The sequence below is a fragment of the Lissotriton helveticus genome, chromosome 11 (assembly GCF_964261635.1).
Source record: "Lissotriton helveticus chromosome 11, aLisHel1.1, whole genome shotgun sequence".
Lineage (NCBI taxonomy): Eukaryota > Metazoa > Chordata > Amphibia > Caudata > Salamandridae > Lissotriton > Lissotriton helveticus.
The window spans coordinates 538,435,956-538,453,254 of record NC_136072.1 but is presented as its reverse complement, the minus strand read 5'-3'; the positions used below and the strand labels follow the sequence as shown (position 1 = coordinate 538,453,254).

Below are 17,299 nucleotides of genomic sequence, written 5' to 3'. Positions count from 1 at the left end.
GTGATCTGGTGCTGTTCGTCCTCAGAAAACAGTTTGTCTGCATTGACTTTCTGCACCCAGATTGCTGCTGCCTTGGAGGGCCCAGCTTGCAGTTGCCCTGGTGTGGGTGGGTCTGGATGTCTTACACAGTGAAAGTGTGACTGGAAAGTGATACCATTACCCGCAGCCCCTCAAAGTGGTTGATCTGGGGTGTGACACCCAGTGCTGAGTGGCCCAACTCCCACAATGGGTAAGGGGGACAATAAACAATCAAAGACCATCCACAGCGAGTGACGGGTCCAGGATATATCCAGACAGAAGTCCAATACCTCAGGAGTACCGCCACCACTGTGTTCTAGGAACTAAGCAGGGTGAATAGGTAACCCCAGAAAAAGAAGAGACCAAGTCAGAGGTCTATCCGCTGGAGGAATGTTCAACAGGAAGGGGCGGCTATAGCTGCAGTGGAAACATAAAGAGAAAACAGCACAAGGTTACTCTATCATGTACCCCTTTTCTAAACCCCTTACAACTGACAATGTGTGTGTGTGATGTCCCACACTTACCCGTAACATACAAGAATCAGGACTTCAGTAGCGGTGACACAATATAGGCAACTTGGTTTCAAAAAACAAAAACATATGTTCCAGTACTTCCCAAAAGAAAAGGAAATATCTTCACACTTGATCCGGTGAAAATAAACCAAACCAATAAGGCCAATCCGTGACCACAAAGGCTGGAAAAGTCAGTAAGTAAAGTAGTTGTTTCCAGGGATTCAATATTCCTCTGACCCAGCGTCAGACAATGAACAGAAAAAGATTAGCGTCTAAATCACACTGCATAAATATCGCAAATGACCGCTAGCAGAGAGGGAATAGCGTCTCTCAAATGCGGTTTGGGAAGAAGTCTCCCAGGAGTCAATAAAGTTGTCCGAATATCAACAACAAAAAAACAAAACAAACAGGATCGTGTCTACCTGTTGTCGTAACGGGGACACGAAGTGAAGTCACAGGCGGGTGATTGCAAAACAACGTAACCGGGCAGAGTTAAACACCCGACTCGGAATAGTCAAGCGGAGAGGATCCCAATAGCGGAAAACCCGTGGCAGAATCAAGGGGCGTTTCTGCACGCAACCACAAAGCACTCTTGCAAATGCACTAAGAAAGTTCACTGGAGTCTCCGTACACAAAGGGAGGGGAGAGAGAAGTCTTGGGAATCCGTGGGGAGAGCGAATTTGGAATCAGAAGGGGGTAGGCAGCAAATCCAAGAGGAGAGCTTGACCAGTCAGGACTCCAAACAGCGAGCAGGAACAGGAAGGAAAGCCAAGCGCCGCCATCACTGCTCTGGGTGATTAAGTTCCTCCTTCCAAGGTCATGTGACCTGTTTCAGGGCAGTATGGGACAACACACCACTCCTCCTCTTAGTAAGGCATTATGGGACTTGTGGTGCATTCTGCGATCCTCTCCTAGAAAGCCTAAAAGCGAGGAATGACTGGTGACGTCTCAGCCCCCCAAGACTCATCTAATGTTACGCTATTGAGTGCATTACAGGACATGAAAGCTAGCCTGCAAGCTCCTTACACCAAGATAGACTCTCTCGTAGCATGCCTAGACAGGTTTCAAGAGCGGGTCAACTGCCAAGATGCCAGGCTCACTCTGGCTGAGGCTCGAATCTCTGACATTGAGGGCACGCAACATCAAGCTGATGGGATCCTATCAATGCAGGAGCATGAATTGAAGACCCTTCCGCTGTGGAATGAAGACCTAGAGGGCCAGCCCGGGTGCAACAATATCTGCATCATGGGCACATGTGAATGAGCAACAGCTGGAAATATGGAGTTTTTTGTGGAAGAGCGATTAGCTTTGTTATTTGGTTGGTACAAGTTTTCAAACATTTTTTTAGTTGAGAGAGCTTACCCCAGTATTGGAACTTTCATAGATTCCCATGCTTTGTATCATTCCCCGTAGTCGGAATGGGAGCCTCGGTAAATAAAAAAACATATCATAAACCATAGGTACAAAAGAGAAAATCAGACCTAGGCCTCATCTCATTTTGTAGCATATCAACCTCTTTGTGTAAAAGAGCCCAAACTATCTGCAACAACCAATCAGAACAGCCTCACCCCATAGAACCTTCCTGAGAGAGCCCCAGAGCCTCAGATTTTTCTACTGCATGTTGTGCTAGGGAGTCTCCACTGAGCTCTGCTCAGTTTCTTTCTTTACTACTTGATTCTTCTACAATTTTATTCTTCAAACTACAATGTCTAATCAAGGAGAAGAAGGCTTTGTTCAGGGCCTGTGCTACCTGTGCCAAAAAGAGACTTTTTGTGGAGGACATGTATGATGACTGTATCTATTGCCTGTATCCAGACCACAAGGCCACTGATTGCAAGATCTGTAGAATTTTTTCTACAAAACATTGAGAGACAGGGAGGGTCGATTGTTGACTTGGCTACAGAAAATGAAGTCACGGAAGGAAGTGCTGTCTTCGGATGAGGAGGACTCTTGATCGGCTACATCCTCCAGAAACTCCAGAAAGAGGGGTAGGTCTCCTCCCTCTACTTCTTCTGGGGCCCCTGTCCAAGCCCATCATAAGATCTCTGATAGGTCTGAGAGGGCTAGTCCCATTAAATCTCCTCGCCGAGGTGAAAAGGAGAGGCTGGGACAGGCTGCTGAGGTGGACACAGCCAAGAAGGTGAAAAAGGATACTTCTGTTCCTTCTCAACCATCCCAAAAGGCGAAGGGGAGCAAGACACTGGCTGTTGTCTCTCAGGATGGAAAGCCTGACAAAAAGCAGCGTCCGTCGACGTCGAAATCAGCAGGTACGTCGACGACTTCTTCTCAGAAAAGCCTGTCTTCTCAGGTGGCTCCGTCGACGGAACCGTCGACGGTGGCTGCGTGGACGATGATGACTTCGCCGACGTTTAAGGTGCCTTCCTGCTTGTCGACGATGGCTGTCATCTCGACGTGGACAATGATGACGACGAGAGTGGTGTCGACGGCTGCTTCGTCGACGAGGACTACGACGACATCGACGGCGTCTGCTGCAATGTTGATGGCGAGTTCGTCGACGATGCCGTCGACAATCAATCCGCCGTCGACGATGAAAACTCCGTCAACAAGATCAATCCCCCCGTCAACGGTTCCGTCGACGATTCCATCGACGACGATTACACCGACGATTCCGTCGTCGACGATTCAAAAAATCCACATTTCCATGAAAAAGTAGCAAATAACGCCGGAGATGACTTCTCCTAGGCGAGTAGCACCTTTGCCTCCTACTATGCTGTTGGACGAGGAGTCTGATGACGAGGAGGAGGATAATCCTTATGGGGATGCCTACAGTCCCTCTGACTTAAATGTGAAGTGTCAGGATACAGACACTGAAGAATATTACGAACACCAATATGTCCAGCAAGGTAGACCTCTTCAAACCTTCGGACAGGACATGGTGGCCATGCCATCCTCTCTAGTATCGGATTTGCAGTTAATGTTGTAAGATTATAGAAATAGGTTTTCTTCTCAACCTACAATACAGCAGGAGCAGCCTCCTTCTCCTGTTAGACCTCTTGCCCCTGCAATCATTGTGACAACGGTGACCCCACGGATGGTGGAATACGTTGTGGATAATGTTTCTTCTGATGAAGATGTTCAGGAAGAACCTACGCATGATCCAGATATGGATTATGATGATAGTGGTCCTCAAGATCCGGATGTGGTAGGACAGGATTCAACTACCTCTCCACCTGCTGACATTGGGGGTTTCCATAACCTCATGGAGAGGGCATCTAAAAGATTTGGTCTGCCGATCACGACGGTGCAGACAGACTGCTTCCTCTATGACTTTAAAGAACCCTACAAGAGGTCAGTCCGTTCTATACCTATAATAGAACATGTATGGTCCGAGGGGGTAAAAATAATGCAAAATCCAGCGACAGTCATTCCTATTCTTCCCCGGCTGGAGAAGAAATATAAGGCGCCGGAAGGCAGTCCAGCATGTCTTCTGGGACAACCTAAACCGGATTCTGTCATATCTCAAGCAGCACAAAGCAAATCGAAAAATCCTTCTACGCCTCTTACTACGCCTCCGGACAAGGAAGGAAGGCGCTTGGACAACGTAGGGAAGAGATTCTCCTCTATGGCCAGCATCCTGGTTTGTGCTGCCAATGCTCTGGCCATCCTGGGCAGGTATGATCGCCAGATGTGGTGCGATCTATCACCGTTTGTGGAACAGCTTCCGGAATCAACAAAGGAGGAAGCCAGGAAGGTGTTGATGGAAGGAGAAAGATCCTCGTCAGAAGTGATAGATTGTGCTATGGACATAGCGTCTACGGCTTTTCGTGCTCTGGCTGGATCAGCTGTGCTACGACGTCAGGGCTGGTTGTGGGCGACCTGGTTTCGCCAGGAAGTCCAGAACAAGATCTTGGACTTGCCATTCGATGGGGAAATGCTTTTCGGAAAGCATGTGGATGACGCCCTTCAAAGCATTAAGAAGGATACGGACATGGCAAAATCCTTAGGATCGTTAAATTATCGTAAGGTGCCCTTTAGAGGTGCGAGGGGCAGAAGTTTCTCCTCTTATAGAGGTGGCAACCAGCAGACATATTCATCGCAATCCTCCCAATCATACCAACAACAGTATTCAAATCAACGCCAGGGCCAGTCGGCGTCTTTCTCTCGTCAACCGCAGAGAGGATGTCACACTCGTCAAGGAAGAGACAATTCCAAGAGGAAATAGCGGCCTCGCGGCTCTTACTACTGTTCCTGCCCCACCGATGACAACAGTAGGGGGCAGGATTTCACATTGTCTAGACAGCTGGAGAATTATAACATTGGACCAGTGGGTCTTGAATATTGTTCAGTGTGGCCATACGTTGGAGTTTCAAAATCTACCTCCAACCAGAGCTCCAGGCGCCAGTCAAACGAAACATCTGAAATTGCTGCGTCTCGAAGCCCACCAGAGAGGGAGAGAGTTTTATTCCAGGTTCTTCCTGGTTCGCAAGACGACCGAAACATGGTGCCCCATATTAGATCTATGAGAGCTCAACACTTATCTCATCAAACTATCTTTCAGGATGGTCACTCTCCAGGATATTCTTCGCCTGCTAGATCCAGGGGAATATATGGCGACTCTGGATTTAGAGGATGCTTATTTCCACGTGCCGATCCACCCAGCTCACAGGCAATACTTGCGATTCACAGTAGGCCAGAGCCATTTCCAATTCAAAGTACTTCCTTTTGGTCTCCGGTCTGCTCCGAGGATATTAACCAAGGTATTGGCTCCAGTAGCAGCTATCCTCATGAAGCAATCTCTGGAGGTTTTTCCCTACCTGGACGACTGGCTAGTCAAAGCTCCATCTTTCCAGGAAACTTCCAAAGCCATTGCAACATGCATTCAATTGTTCGATCACTTGGGCCTTCAGCTCAACAAGAACAAGTCAGTTCTTCAACCGTCAAGGTCCACAAGGTTTCTAGGGGCAATTTTGGACACGACACTCTGCAAGGCGTATCCAACAGAAGAATGTCAAAACAAATTTATGTGTTCGGCTCGCCACTTGCTACAAAAGAAATCCATAACAGTTCGTCTCTACAAGTCCTTGCTCGGATCGATTTCATCCTGCATACCATTAATTCCACATTGCAGGCTGCAGATGCGGCCTCTGCAAGAACAACTCGACAAACAATGGTACCAAGCAGAGGGCTCTTTCGACGACAAGATTACTGTGACGCCAGAGATACAAGAGGCATGCAAATGGTGGTTAGTGAGAAGCAACATCGCGGAGGGTTTGACTTTCCTGCTTCCTCCGACCCCCATGGTTCTCACCACGGACGCCTCATTGGAAGGCTGAGGAGCGGTGCTCCAGGACCTCCAAGTCAGTGGGCATTGGGATCCAGGTCAGCGCCAGTGGCACATCAACCTGTTGGAGCTCAAGGCCATCCGATTAGCCTTGCAGGCTTTTCTGCCACGAATTCGGAATCATTCAGTGCTGGTCCAGACGGACAACACGACGGCCATGCACTATATCAACAAGCAGGGGGGGACAAGATTTCAGACTCTATCCAAAGAAGCTCAACTAATTTGGGATTGGGCGATTCTTCACAAGTTTGCTCTGACTGCAAAACACCTTGCAGGTTCGCTCAATGTAAGAGCGGATGCGCTAAGTTGTCAGAAATCGATCAACCACGAATGGGAATTAGACCAAACCATTCTGGAGGAGGTGTTTTCAATCTGGGGGACCCCCAGCATAGACCTGTTTGCGACTCCGGAGAACACCAAATGCCGGTTCTATGCAAGCAGGGATCACCATTCGGGGTCCTTGGGGAACGCGCTTTCGATTTCCTGGTACGGCGCATTCTTTTACGCTTTTCCTCCGATACCTTTAATCCTGAGGTTAATCAGGAAGATCAAGGCGGAACCCTTCAGAATGATCTTGATTGCACCAGCGTGGCCCCGGCAGTTTTGGTACACAGAGCTCCTATTGCTCTCTCAGGATCATCCCATTTGCCTGCGGCAGATTCCTTCCCTGTTGTCGAGGTCTCAGGGTCAAGTACTCCATCCGGACCCGAGCTCGCTTCACTTGGCAGTGTGGCTCCTGAATACAGGGAGTTCCGAGAACTGAACCTCCCCAAGGAGTGTAGGGGCGTCTTGTCTCAGGCTCGAGCTCCAAGTACGAACAAGACGTATAAAGCAAAATGAAAAAGATTCTGCATATGGTGTCGGACACAACATCTTCACCCTTATACTTCAGCTCCACATCAGGTGTTACCATACTTCCTGTTGCTGGCTAAATCTGGATTGGCTCATTCTTCTGTGAAAGTACATCTGGCGGCCATCTGAAGAGTCAGTCAATTTGTACCTAAGGAGATGTATAACTTACAAACAGCAATATTAATTGCAATGAACCCAACACATATACTTCAAAAACATAAATGCTTTATATCACATATTTATTTACATGATATTAAAATAAACGATCCAAAAAAAACCTGTAATTTACAGTAGACAGGTGAGCTCAAGTGAATTGAAAGGAAAAACGGTTGAGAGGACAGAATTGAAATGAGTCAGTGCAACTAGAAAAACAAATTTTTCAGTTTGAACACAGAAGGCCTATCCACACATTATTATATACATCAATTAAAACAATACAGGGATGGTGGGCGTGGAGAAATGGGTGATACATCGATAATTGGTGAGTCCATTTTTCTGAATGAAGTAATCACCTTTGAGTAGTTTGGACATTAGATTTCAGTGCTTTTTGGAGATGGGCACTGAGTCTGTTCTTTGTCCCCCTTTTCCATAGGTGGTCCGTCATTAGCCTTCTGGCTTGACGCCCGTGCTCTACTCCTGGTAATGTAACCCAACACCATCCATGCTAATTTACTGTTACGTTTGTAATTGAATAACGATACTAATTTGAATAATTAATTGTAGGTTATCTGATCCAGTCCTTGTCCACCCCCATCCCTGTCCTGAGGAAGACCCGCAGCAGAGGCCTTGAAATCGCCCGTATTGCGCTAGGGTCGAAACGTCGACGACTATCCCCCCTACCTAAGGCCTACACCCATTTCTCCACTCCCACCATCCCTGTATTGTTTTAATTGATGTATATAATAATGTGTGGGTAGGCCTTCTGTGTTCAAACTGAAAAATTAGTTTTTCTAGTTGCACTGACTCATTTCAATTCTGTCCTCTCAACCGTTTTTCCTTTCAATTCACTTGAGCACCCCTTTTTGTATCTATCACCTGTCTACTGTAAATTACAGTTTTTTTGGATCGTTTATGTTAATATCATGTAAATAAATTTGTGATATAAAGCATTTATGTTTTTGAAGTATATGTGTTGGGCTCATTGCAATTAATATTGCTGTTTGTAAGTTATACATCTCCTTAGGTACAAATTGAATTTGTCTAATGTGAACTTGCTCATATTAATTACAAGTTTTACATCAATTGCGTCGTGAGGTATATCCAGGACCATTTTCTACATACAAACTGCTACCCAGGTCCTGTGACTAAATTGGGTTTACCCCATTGATCCAATCATCTGAAGATTCAGGCGGACATCTTCAAGTCCTTCTCTTTGGTCCGCTAGGATTGTCAAGCAGTTCTTAAAAGGTCTGTTTCTGATGTATCCTCCAGTACGTCCTCCGCCGCCCATTTTGCAGCTTAATTTGGTGTTAGCTCAGCTAATGAAAGCTCCGTTTGAACCCATCCACAAAACGGACCTTAAATTCCTATCTTGGAAACTAGCTTTTCTGTTGGCATTGACATCTGCTAGGAGGGTTAGTGAGCTTCAGGCGCTGTCTATAGTGGAACCTTTCCTTCAGTTCAAGCGGGATGTCATGATCCTTCGAAAAAATCCAAGGTTCATCCCAAAGGTGACGTCTGAATTCTATCTGAATGAACCATTAATTTTAAAGTCATTCTTTCCGCGACCTACTTCTCCAGCAGAGAGATCCTTGAATTCTTTGGACGTTCAACGGTGTTTAAAGTTCTATTTAGAGCGCACAAAATCTTTTAGGAAATCCTCACAACTGTTTGTGGCTTACAGCGCCCCGCGGAAGGGATTTCCGCTAACCAAAGGCAGCATTTCCCGCTGGATCTCCAGTGCTATTCAGTTCTGCCATCAAGGAGCAGGCAAACCACTTGAAAAGAAAGTCCGAGCCCATTCAACAAGATCAGTGGCATCTTCGGTGGCTCTATTTTCTGGAGTCCCTATAAAGGACATCTGCAGGGCAGCAACGTGGAGCAGTACACATACCTTTACAAGACACTACTGCCTAGGGGCTACAGTAAAGGATGACGCTGCTGTTAGTCAAGCAGTCCTCAGGAATCTTTTTCAATAAGAGGTGAGCTTTCCCTACAATCCCTCCTTCCTGTATATCAAATTTTGTATCAGCTATTATGTTCTTTTTATGGTAACATTTTATGATTTGTTTCCTAGGAGCATAGCTCTATTGTCATGTCATGAGATTCATGTAACAAAATGTGCTTTTATGGCTTACTGCTAGCTACTCTGATACAAAGCATGGGAATCTATGAAAGTTCCAATACTGGGGTAAGAAAACAAGTTACTTACCTGTAACTTTGGTTCCCCAGTATTGGTAACTTTCATAGATTCCCATGCGCCCACCCTCCTCCCCTGGGAAAGCTCAGCCTTTTTACAAGGATAGTGGCTGTTTGCACAACGGCTACGAAAATCTGAGGCTCTGAGGCTCTCTCAGGAAGGTTCTATGGGGTGAGGCTGTTCTGATTGGTTGTTGCAGAAAGTTTGGGCTCTTTTATACAAAGAGGTTGATATGCTACAAAATGAGATGAGGCCTAGGCCTGATTTTCTCTTTTGTACCTATGGTTATGATATGTTTTTTATTTACCGAGGCTCCCATTCCGATGACGGGGAATGATACAAAGCATGGGAATCTATGAAAGTTACCAATACTGGGGAACCAAAGTTACAGGTAAGTAACTTGTTTTCTTATCTGTACTTACATCCTGTTCATAAACCCGGCCAAAGTCCCAGACCTATAATAACTCACATCCTTAATTACAGAGACAGAGACTTAGTCCTGAAACTCAATCGTCAGTCTCGTTCTATTCTCACTTCACTCAAGCTGTCCAAGCTGAACAGATCTTTGTTAGATCTCAATATATATGTGCTAAATTGTCCGTCCAACTACATACACGTGAGAGGACGTCTATGTAATCGAATCTAAATGTCGGGCTCGGTGTCTGCTGGCAAGGGAGTGCGGACTAGAGAGTCCCACTCCCCTCCTATACCCTTGCAAATAATCCTCCACACGTGTTAGCGATCTATAAATTCCTAGTTACGGAAAGTTGTTCTGACTGTCCTGGGAGACATATTTGAAAATAGTAGATTTCTGTCATTGGTTATTTTTTTAAATAGGGTATCTCCCCTGATGTTACTTGTCTATCATAGACTTAGCTCGGCTGTTACAGCTGACTTCCCCACCTACTTCACAGAGCCTGCGGACATTACGTTCCTTCTCACTCCCTGTGGGAGGCCATGGGGGTCGCTGTGGCTTTTCTGTACTTCTATGTTATGGCCACTGTAGTAGATCCACAGATGTGGGCATATTGCTGTGCAGAGTAAAGAACACTCCTGTCAACTATAAACACAATTTGACATAAGGCATGTCCATTTATTAAACACATATCCAGGATTGGTTTTGAAAACTTCCAATTACAGATCCTTCAAGCCTTGAGAAAGTTACTTGTCAGTAACGAAACACGTGTTGGCTGCCTGTTTCATCTTCCTTCGTCTGGAATTACAGCACAGAAGGATTCTATGATCACAATATTTTATGTGTCAAAATTATGAAAAATTGCATGGATATATTTTTGGAATGATTTATTAAAACTTCTGAATCACAGCATTTCTTATGATGTTCTCTTCATAATTGACTAAATATTAGTATTGTGTCTCTAAAGCTGAAGGTGGTCTTGACTCATTAGCCAAGCCAAGACAGGGGACAACTCCCTTAGAAGTATTTACTTCTTTGACATTACTTAAGTAGAGTGCCGAGGTATAACAATCTTTTTATAACAATTTGACATAATTCAAATGAGTGCATCAATATTATTACACACCTGCACGGGTTGCCAAATTTGGAGGAGCAAAGTATAATGCATGAAAACATTGTGAGCTAGAAAAGGTTGATTTTTTATATTGATCTTGGTGTTGTGCAAGAATATTACGATATTGGCACCAAGTATTTCAAGTGATGAGTGGCATCCTTGAGCTTGTACTAGAACCTTACCCCAGCTCGCACTGCTGAGAGATACGTCTGCTATTCCCAGGGCGTTTTGATGTCTTCCATCCTTATTATTGGTATTAGCTAAGAGACAAGTAGCTATGGTATGGATGCACAAAAGCACACCCATTCAATCAATGGCTCCAGGAAGTTCCTTATTCTGGTGACATGGTGAAGCAATATGTGGAGGAGTTACCTCCCACAGCACACCCGGAGGACCTATGGGAAGCTTACAGAACATATCTTTGCTGCACTGGAACCAGCCACACCACATCCCACGACTTGACCCCCAGCCGATGTGCAGAGGTGTCACAACATTGCCACTTTCTTTATCCATGAACTGTCTTGGTCAGGTAGCCATGGACAGACTGACTATTTTATGTTTAGCATTATACCTGAAAACTGTACTGGTTAATTATATGTGTACTGTTTCACTGTGGCATATGTTTTTTATATGTAATTTAAAAAACGAATAATAAAAAATAAATAATGAAACAGACAATGCCTGCCTGACCCTATAACAAAAAAAAAGGTTTGGGGATCACATGCATTTCAGCGAGGCACATAATTACTTTTGGCTTGACATAGGTGTGCTCAACAAGAACTGAAAGCCAAGTCTTCCTTACAAATTTCAAATAAAGGTGATAACTAGCTGTGTTTTCATTCAGTACCTAACCGTAACTTCATGCGCTTTGTTTGATATAAGCAACCTCGAAAAAGGAAACGTATATTAACTGCCCAGGAGTTACTTCCTTTAAACAAGGATGTCTAGGACACCCAATAATTTGGGAAAAATGAGAGTATAGCTAACATTTCCATGATGGCTACGCTTAAGAATCTATGCATTTCAGGGACAGTCGTCGCTCTCATTGGCTACCTGGAGTACCTCAACCCTGAAATCTCACACATTGAAACATAGGTTGGCCAGGGTAAGTGTTAACTTAGGGCCTGATTCACAGATCTGTTTCTGTGCCTTACTTTCATTTTAAGTATGATGAACTTCGACATACATATGTATTATTGTTGTGTATATTCTGAATTATGTTTACATATTTGTTTAAATACAAGAGGAAATATTTCAGTTAACAAAAATATAAATGTTAAATATACATTTTGCAATATACAAAAAATATCACAGATATAGGTTTTATTGCATTATATATATATGTATGTATGACAACGCTAATTTATAAATTACCTATAGCACATATATATATATATACTATATGGTCTAGATAATATATTCCACTCCAACCGGTCATATTAGACATTGCATACATATAAAGCTCCCCAATGTGTCTCTAGCATAATTTGATGCATAAGGCAGTTTGGTTACCCAACACAGACCATTGAAAGCTCATCGCTATACAATAACCCCAGTTAAAGTGGTCATGACAACTAAAGACAACCAGGCTTTGATGTGAATGTAGAAGAACCCACTATAAAGCAGTTGCTGCTCTCACTAGCCTGCATGGGGTGATGGTGAGTTACCTTGTTGCCTAGGTTGACGTTGGCCTGCTTGGAAATGAGCAATGAGACCATGTCTGTGTGACCTTCTTGCGCTGAGAGGTGTAAGGGCGTAATTCCCTGCAGGGACTCCACATTCGCCGATGCCCCATACTGAAGTAGGCTGCTGGCCACCTCCATCTGATTCTGTTTGGCAGCGATGTGCAGAGGGGTGTAACCGTTCTGTGGAGAGATGGAGGGAAATCACATCAAAAGCAAGACAGACAGGGCCCGGGACGGGGATGTAGAAACCTTGAAAGATGAATGTGGAAAAGCTGACAGCTGGTTTGCTAGAATTCCCATAACACCCCTGTATTTCCTTCATCTTGGCAGTGACCAGGCTGAAGCTGCTGGGTGTTCCTCCACTCTCGACCCTCCAGCTTTATTACCAACTTGAAGCTTGCAAGGACTATTTAGGTGTGCTTCTCCCCAGGGCAGTGGCAGCTCCTCTGCTAAGGTGGAGGAGCGTCGCTCCACTGGTTTCAGCAGTGTAAATAAAGGAAACATAAAATGATAATAATTCGTTGTTATTATCATTTTATTTGTTCCTGCTGCTGTCTTTTTGCGGGGCGGGCAGGGCTGCTCTGCTCTCAGAGAAGCGGGAAGGAGTGGTGGGCACTCCGTAAGTGTGCAATGACGGTTTGGCCGGCCTTCTTGGGCCGGCCAAACAGTCATGCATAATTTGCATGTTCTCCACCTAGGCTCCATTACAGCGATACAGCGCTCAAACCAATCACAATGCTGCATTGCAACGTTGTGATTGGTCAGGGGAGCCTGGGTGCTTCCTGTTCTGGCCCATCGGAGGGACGACGTGAAGAGACAGGGTGGAGAGACAAGACGCAGCGACAAGGTACGTTTTATTTTTATTTTGTTTACCCCCTCCCCACCACCCTCTGCCCCAATGCCCCAGATTCATGGCAGCCACCACTGCCCCAGTGCTTCACAATTATAAAGTAACCTATCCCCTGACCCGCCCTCCTTTCATGTGATTCCTGCTAATGGAGCACAGCAATTACCGTACATGTTGTACTCTTTTTAGGTGCTTAACAGCGAGATGGAGTTCTGCAATAACCTTTCCAACACCTCCTAAACCCTCCTCAACTCTTTCCCAACCCCACCTGAACCCCGATTCCCATTGAGAGTTACCCGAGCAGAGCTGTGTGGGGAACCTCCTTTGGAGAGAAGAAGCTTGACGATGTCCAGGTTGTTGTGGTGCACAGCGACATGCAGTGGCGTCAGGCCATTCTAGAGAAAGGACCCAAAAACATAATGTGATCTCCATTTTGTTTTAGCATGAATATTTTGTAGTTCTTTCGTATGAAGACATGTAGGCACCCCGAGACAGCACAGTTTTCAGGAGGAATAGTTGCCAGGTTCTGCGGCTTTCAAGCAGAGAAATGGATTTAACAGACAGAATGGAAAAGAATAAACAGATATGCTATACGAACCAACATTACGGAGCAGAGTAGGAGCAGAAGAATTTAAATCTGAGTGTTGAAAACACTGTTCGTTATAACCCATGAGACTACAGAACACACATCTTGGGGGCAGGTATGTCTCCATCTCCACACCCTGCTTGAATGATTACTTCAGGCCATATTAATGAGCCATTGCACTTGCACCACGCAACATGGTGCATGCATGATGGAACTCAAAAACTAGATTTATGGAGCCATGCAAGGACCCTTTGCGTGGCTCTGAGTGGCTTAATAAATATTGAGCAAATCATCACAGGACAAATAGCTGCATTGCATTACTCTGCCTTAGGAAGGCATTCCACGGGCGTTGCGTGGGTGCACCCACACAACTCCTATAGTTTTTGATGCATTCCCAGATTTACCAAAAGTGTTAGACCTTGGAATGTGCCAAAAAGATATGCCTTTCATGGGGAGGCATAACAATGAGAACTATCTTTATTTCTCCTCGTTACTTCCTCTTTCTATATGTGCTGCATTGTGCAGCATACATAGAAAGAGGAATAGGCCTCAGGGGATTGTTTTATGCAGGAAGGTGCCCCTTGCTGCACAAAAACAATCCTGCATGAGATGCAGGCACCCTTCCAACATGGTGCAAGAATGCCTGCAGTGGCGCTAGCCAGCCCATTGTGCGCTAGTGCTGGGGAAAGGACAGGAATTCCTCCTATTGTAATAAGCGCAGCACAGCACATCCGAGTGAATTGCTGCGCTGCATTACAAGTTCCTAAATATGCCCCTAAATATCGGTTGTTGAGTGCCTGTACATGTGAGCACTTATAGGCAGCGAAGACCCATGCCACAGTGATGCACAGAGAGCTTTTCTACTATGACACAGAAGGGATGAAGAGAACTCTGAGAATTTCTCTCAGCTGTTTCCTCAAGGCCACACTTCCACACTCTCCAAACCCACCAATGTCTCATTACTATTTGGTCCCTTTTCCTCTGGCCTGTAAATTTATCGCTTTTGAATTTGAAAAGTCCTTTCCTCCATTACATTCATTCCCCCACAATGGACATCTTGTGTACTGATGACATCCTAAATGCTATATGGATTTTAACGTAAATTGTAGAGGTCTTATAACAGTTCACTCAGCTACCTTCCAAAATGTGCTTTCTGTTACCATGCTCCAGGTTCTTTTGCATCATCTGATTTAGCTTCCCCATAACATGCCTATTTGCGATACTCATCAAATACATACAAATACCTATCTCACCAGGAAATACACATGCAGTGCAAATTTTGACCACTGCTTTGTGTTGGAAGAAAAGCACTATGCATGGGATTGCAAAGCTGTGATGCCATGCCTGCCATTACGTTTTCTGGACAGCCCTGTTTTTCCTCCAGTGAGTTTTATGTTTTTTGGTCCATACCAGGTCTATACTCTGATGTCAGGGGCATCAGAAATGTGTGAAAGAGAGTGGCTACAACCAGCTATATCCAGGCTATGTGGAGACTGACGAAGGTGGTACATTGGAATTAGTGAGGTGCATGCGCTTTTTTAAAGGTACCCTGTTGGAACATTGCCTCCTGACAGTCTCCCCACAGTAAAATGTCCATCGAATCTCTATAACTGGGGTCCTTGGCCTTTAACATGTCTGACAAGTTTGAGGGATGTATGTCTTGTGATTGGTTTTGTGTGGTTGGCGTGTGACAGCCGCACAAAAGGATGCTGCTCCTGTTGTTGCTGGTGATGTTGTTCTCGGGCATCCCAGTCTGCACAAACACTTTCCGGGTTCCCCTAACCTGTAACTACAGGGTAAGGGAACACAGATTGGTGGGAGGCACAGGTCTCCAGCCAGGTACTTTTCTTGAAGGAGTAATTTCCCCCATTTGGGTGAAACTTTTCCTGGTTCCTCACCATTGGCAAAGTAGAGTACATCTCCAGAGGGAGACAAATACACATCCTACTAAGCCAGACACTGGGCAGGGAAGGCCACGTTGTAGACACTGGGCAGGGAAGGCTGTGCAGTGGTATAGAGAGGACGGGGCAAAAGGGGCAATTGCCCCAGGCACAACCTTCTTAGGGAAACAAAATTGGAGGCACAACTTGCACAATATTTTCCCTGCCCAGGTGCTGGCAACCCATGCTACACCGCTGAGGCTGTGAAATCGGGCCAGCAACAATAACAGGGTGCTCCTGCAAACGTATGAATAAGGAAGATCCACTGATTTGTTATGGCAGCCTGGCTTCACCACTAGAGGGGAGATGTGCTGGACCCTACAGCCAGTATCCAGGACCAGGACTAGGGGAGAATCTCTGCTGGCTGATACCATACCTCCGGACAGGTCTATGTATGGGAACGCTGAGGAATCCCATTGCTGTTCTGATCTGGGAAGATCAGGGGAAATGTATCTGCCTTCCCATAAGATGGGCTGTCCCGTGAAGAGCGGCGACGTGATTCCTAGGAAGATATGTCCCAATGATCGAAGGACCCATGAGAGACAGCTCGATTGGCTGATGCGGCTCAGGAGCCTCCACAAGAACAACATCTGTGTTGATAAACTGCTAAATCGATGTCATAGACTGAAAGAGGGTAAGAGCCTACATCGTCTCTGACCCATCCCATAAATGTAGGGGACCGGCACACAGTCAGTCTTCAAACAGCCCATTGGATCTCTCGTTCCACAGGTTCGAGGAGGTTATCCTGATTACGCCTGGTGAAATGAAAATTACACCAGGTTGATTTGCAATACTTTCAGAAAATTCGCTTTCTGCTTGTTATGCGAAATTCCTTACATTATTATCTTTTTTTGCATAATTACAAAGCCATCCATTTCAAAATGATAGCACAGGAATATCGGAAATAATTTAGACAGGAGCGGCAGTTGTGTTTTTATTGAGAAATGACATATTCACACTTTGTGTAATTATACTTAATTTCACATAATTTTCCCCAAATTTGGCAAATTTATACAAAGGCAAATTCTGCAAATTTCGCACACGCCTAGTATTAATTCTGGAACCATCTGAACAATAGTTTCTGCCCTTACAATACCACTGATATGAAGCTATTGTTAAAGGTATCACTAAACTGTCTGCTGCCAGTGGCTGCTTGTATCACCCTTCTCTTTTGGGGGTGTCCTGGTCCATGTGGGTGTACTACCATCAGAAAATCTTAACTGTAATTGATAGTCTGCAGACAGACATCTGAATTTAAGGCTCCTTTCAGGTCATACAGTGGCAACTGGCCCACTCTACTTCACTGTCACACATTAGAGACAGGGGACAAGTTGGACCCTTTACTTGTTAGACTGAGCCCTTTCCTGGACTTGGCTCTTGTTGTTTTGGGAGGCAGGCTTCGTGGGAATAGCTACGTTTTCCATTTACTTGATAGAAACAATTTTTCTTTTGAGCATCCTTAAGTACTAAGGGCCTTATTTATGAAGGCCTTGCGCCGCCGGTGCGCCACTTTTAACATGGGAAAAAGTGACGCACCAGCGGCGCAAGGCCTTCATAAATAAGGCCCCAAGTCTGTACATCAAAGTAAAGCTAGCATTCCAATGTTATTCGTTTTATCACCCAATCATGACCACTACAAAACTGCAGAGAACCGAATGCTTACAAACAC

The 17,299-nt window shown here is 45.1% G+C and overlaps 1 protein-coding gene across 3 annotated transcripts in view; it reads right to left on the bottom strand.

The window, feature by feature from the left end:
• The window catches only part of ANK1 (ankyrin 1), a 1,318,767-nt gene that overhangs the window by 625,380 nt on the left and 676,088 nt on the right, over positions 1-17,299 (bottom strand). For all 3 annotated transcript variants that reach the window (XM_078666235.1, XM_078666236.1, XM_078666234.1), the window contains 2 exons: positions 13,401-13,499; positions 12,240-12,437 (listed from right to left, as the gene is read on the bottom strand). In XM_078666235.1, coding sequence (XP_078522361.1) covers positions 12,240-12,437; positions 13,401-13,499 — 297 coding nt within the window. The remainder of the gene's footprint in view (positions 1-12,239; positions 12,438-13,400; positions 13,500-17,299) is intronic.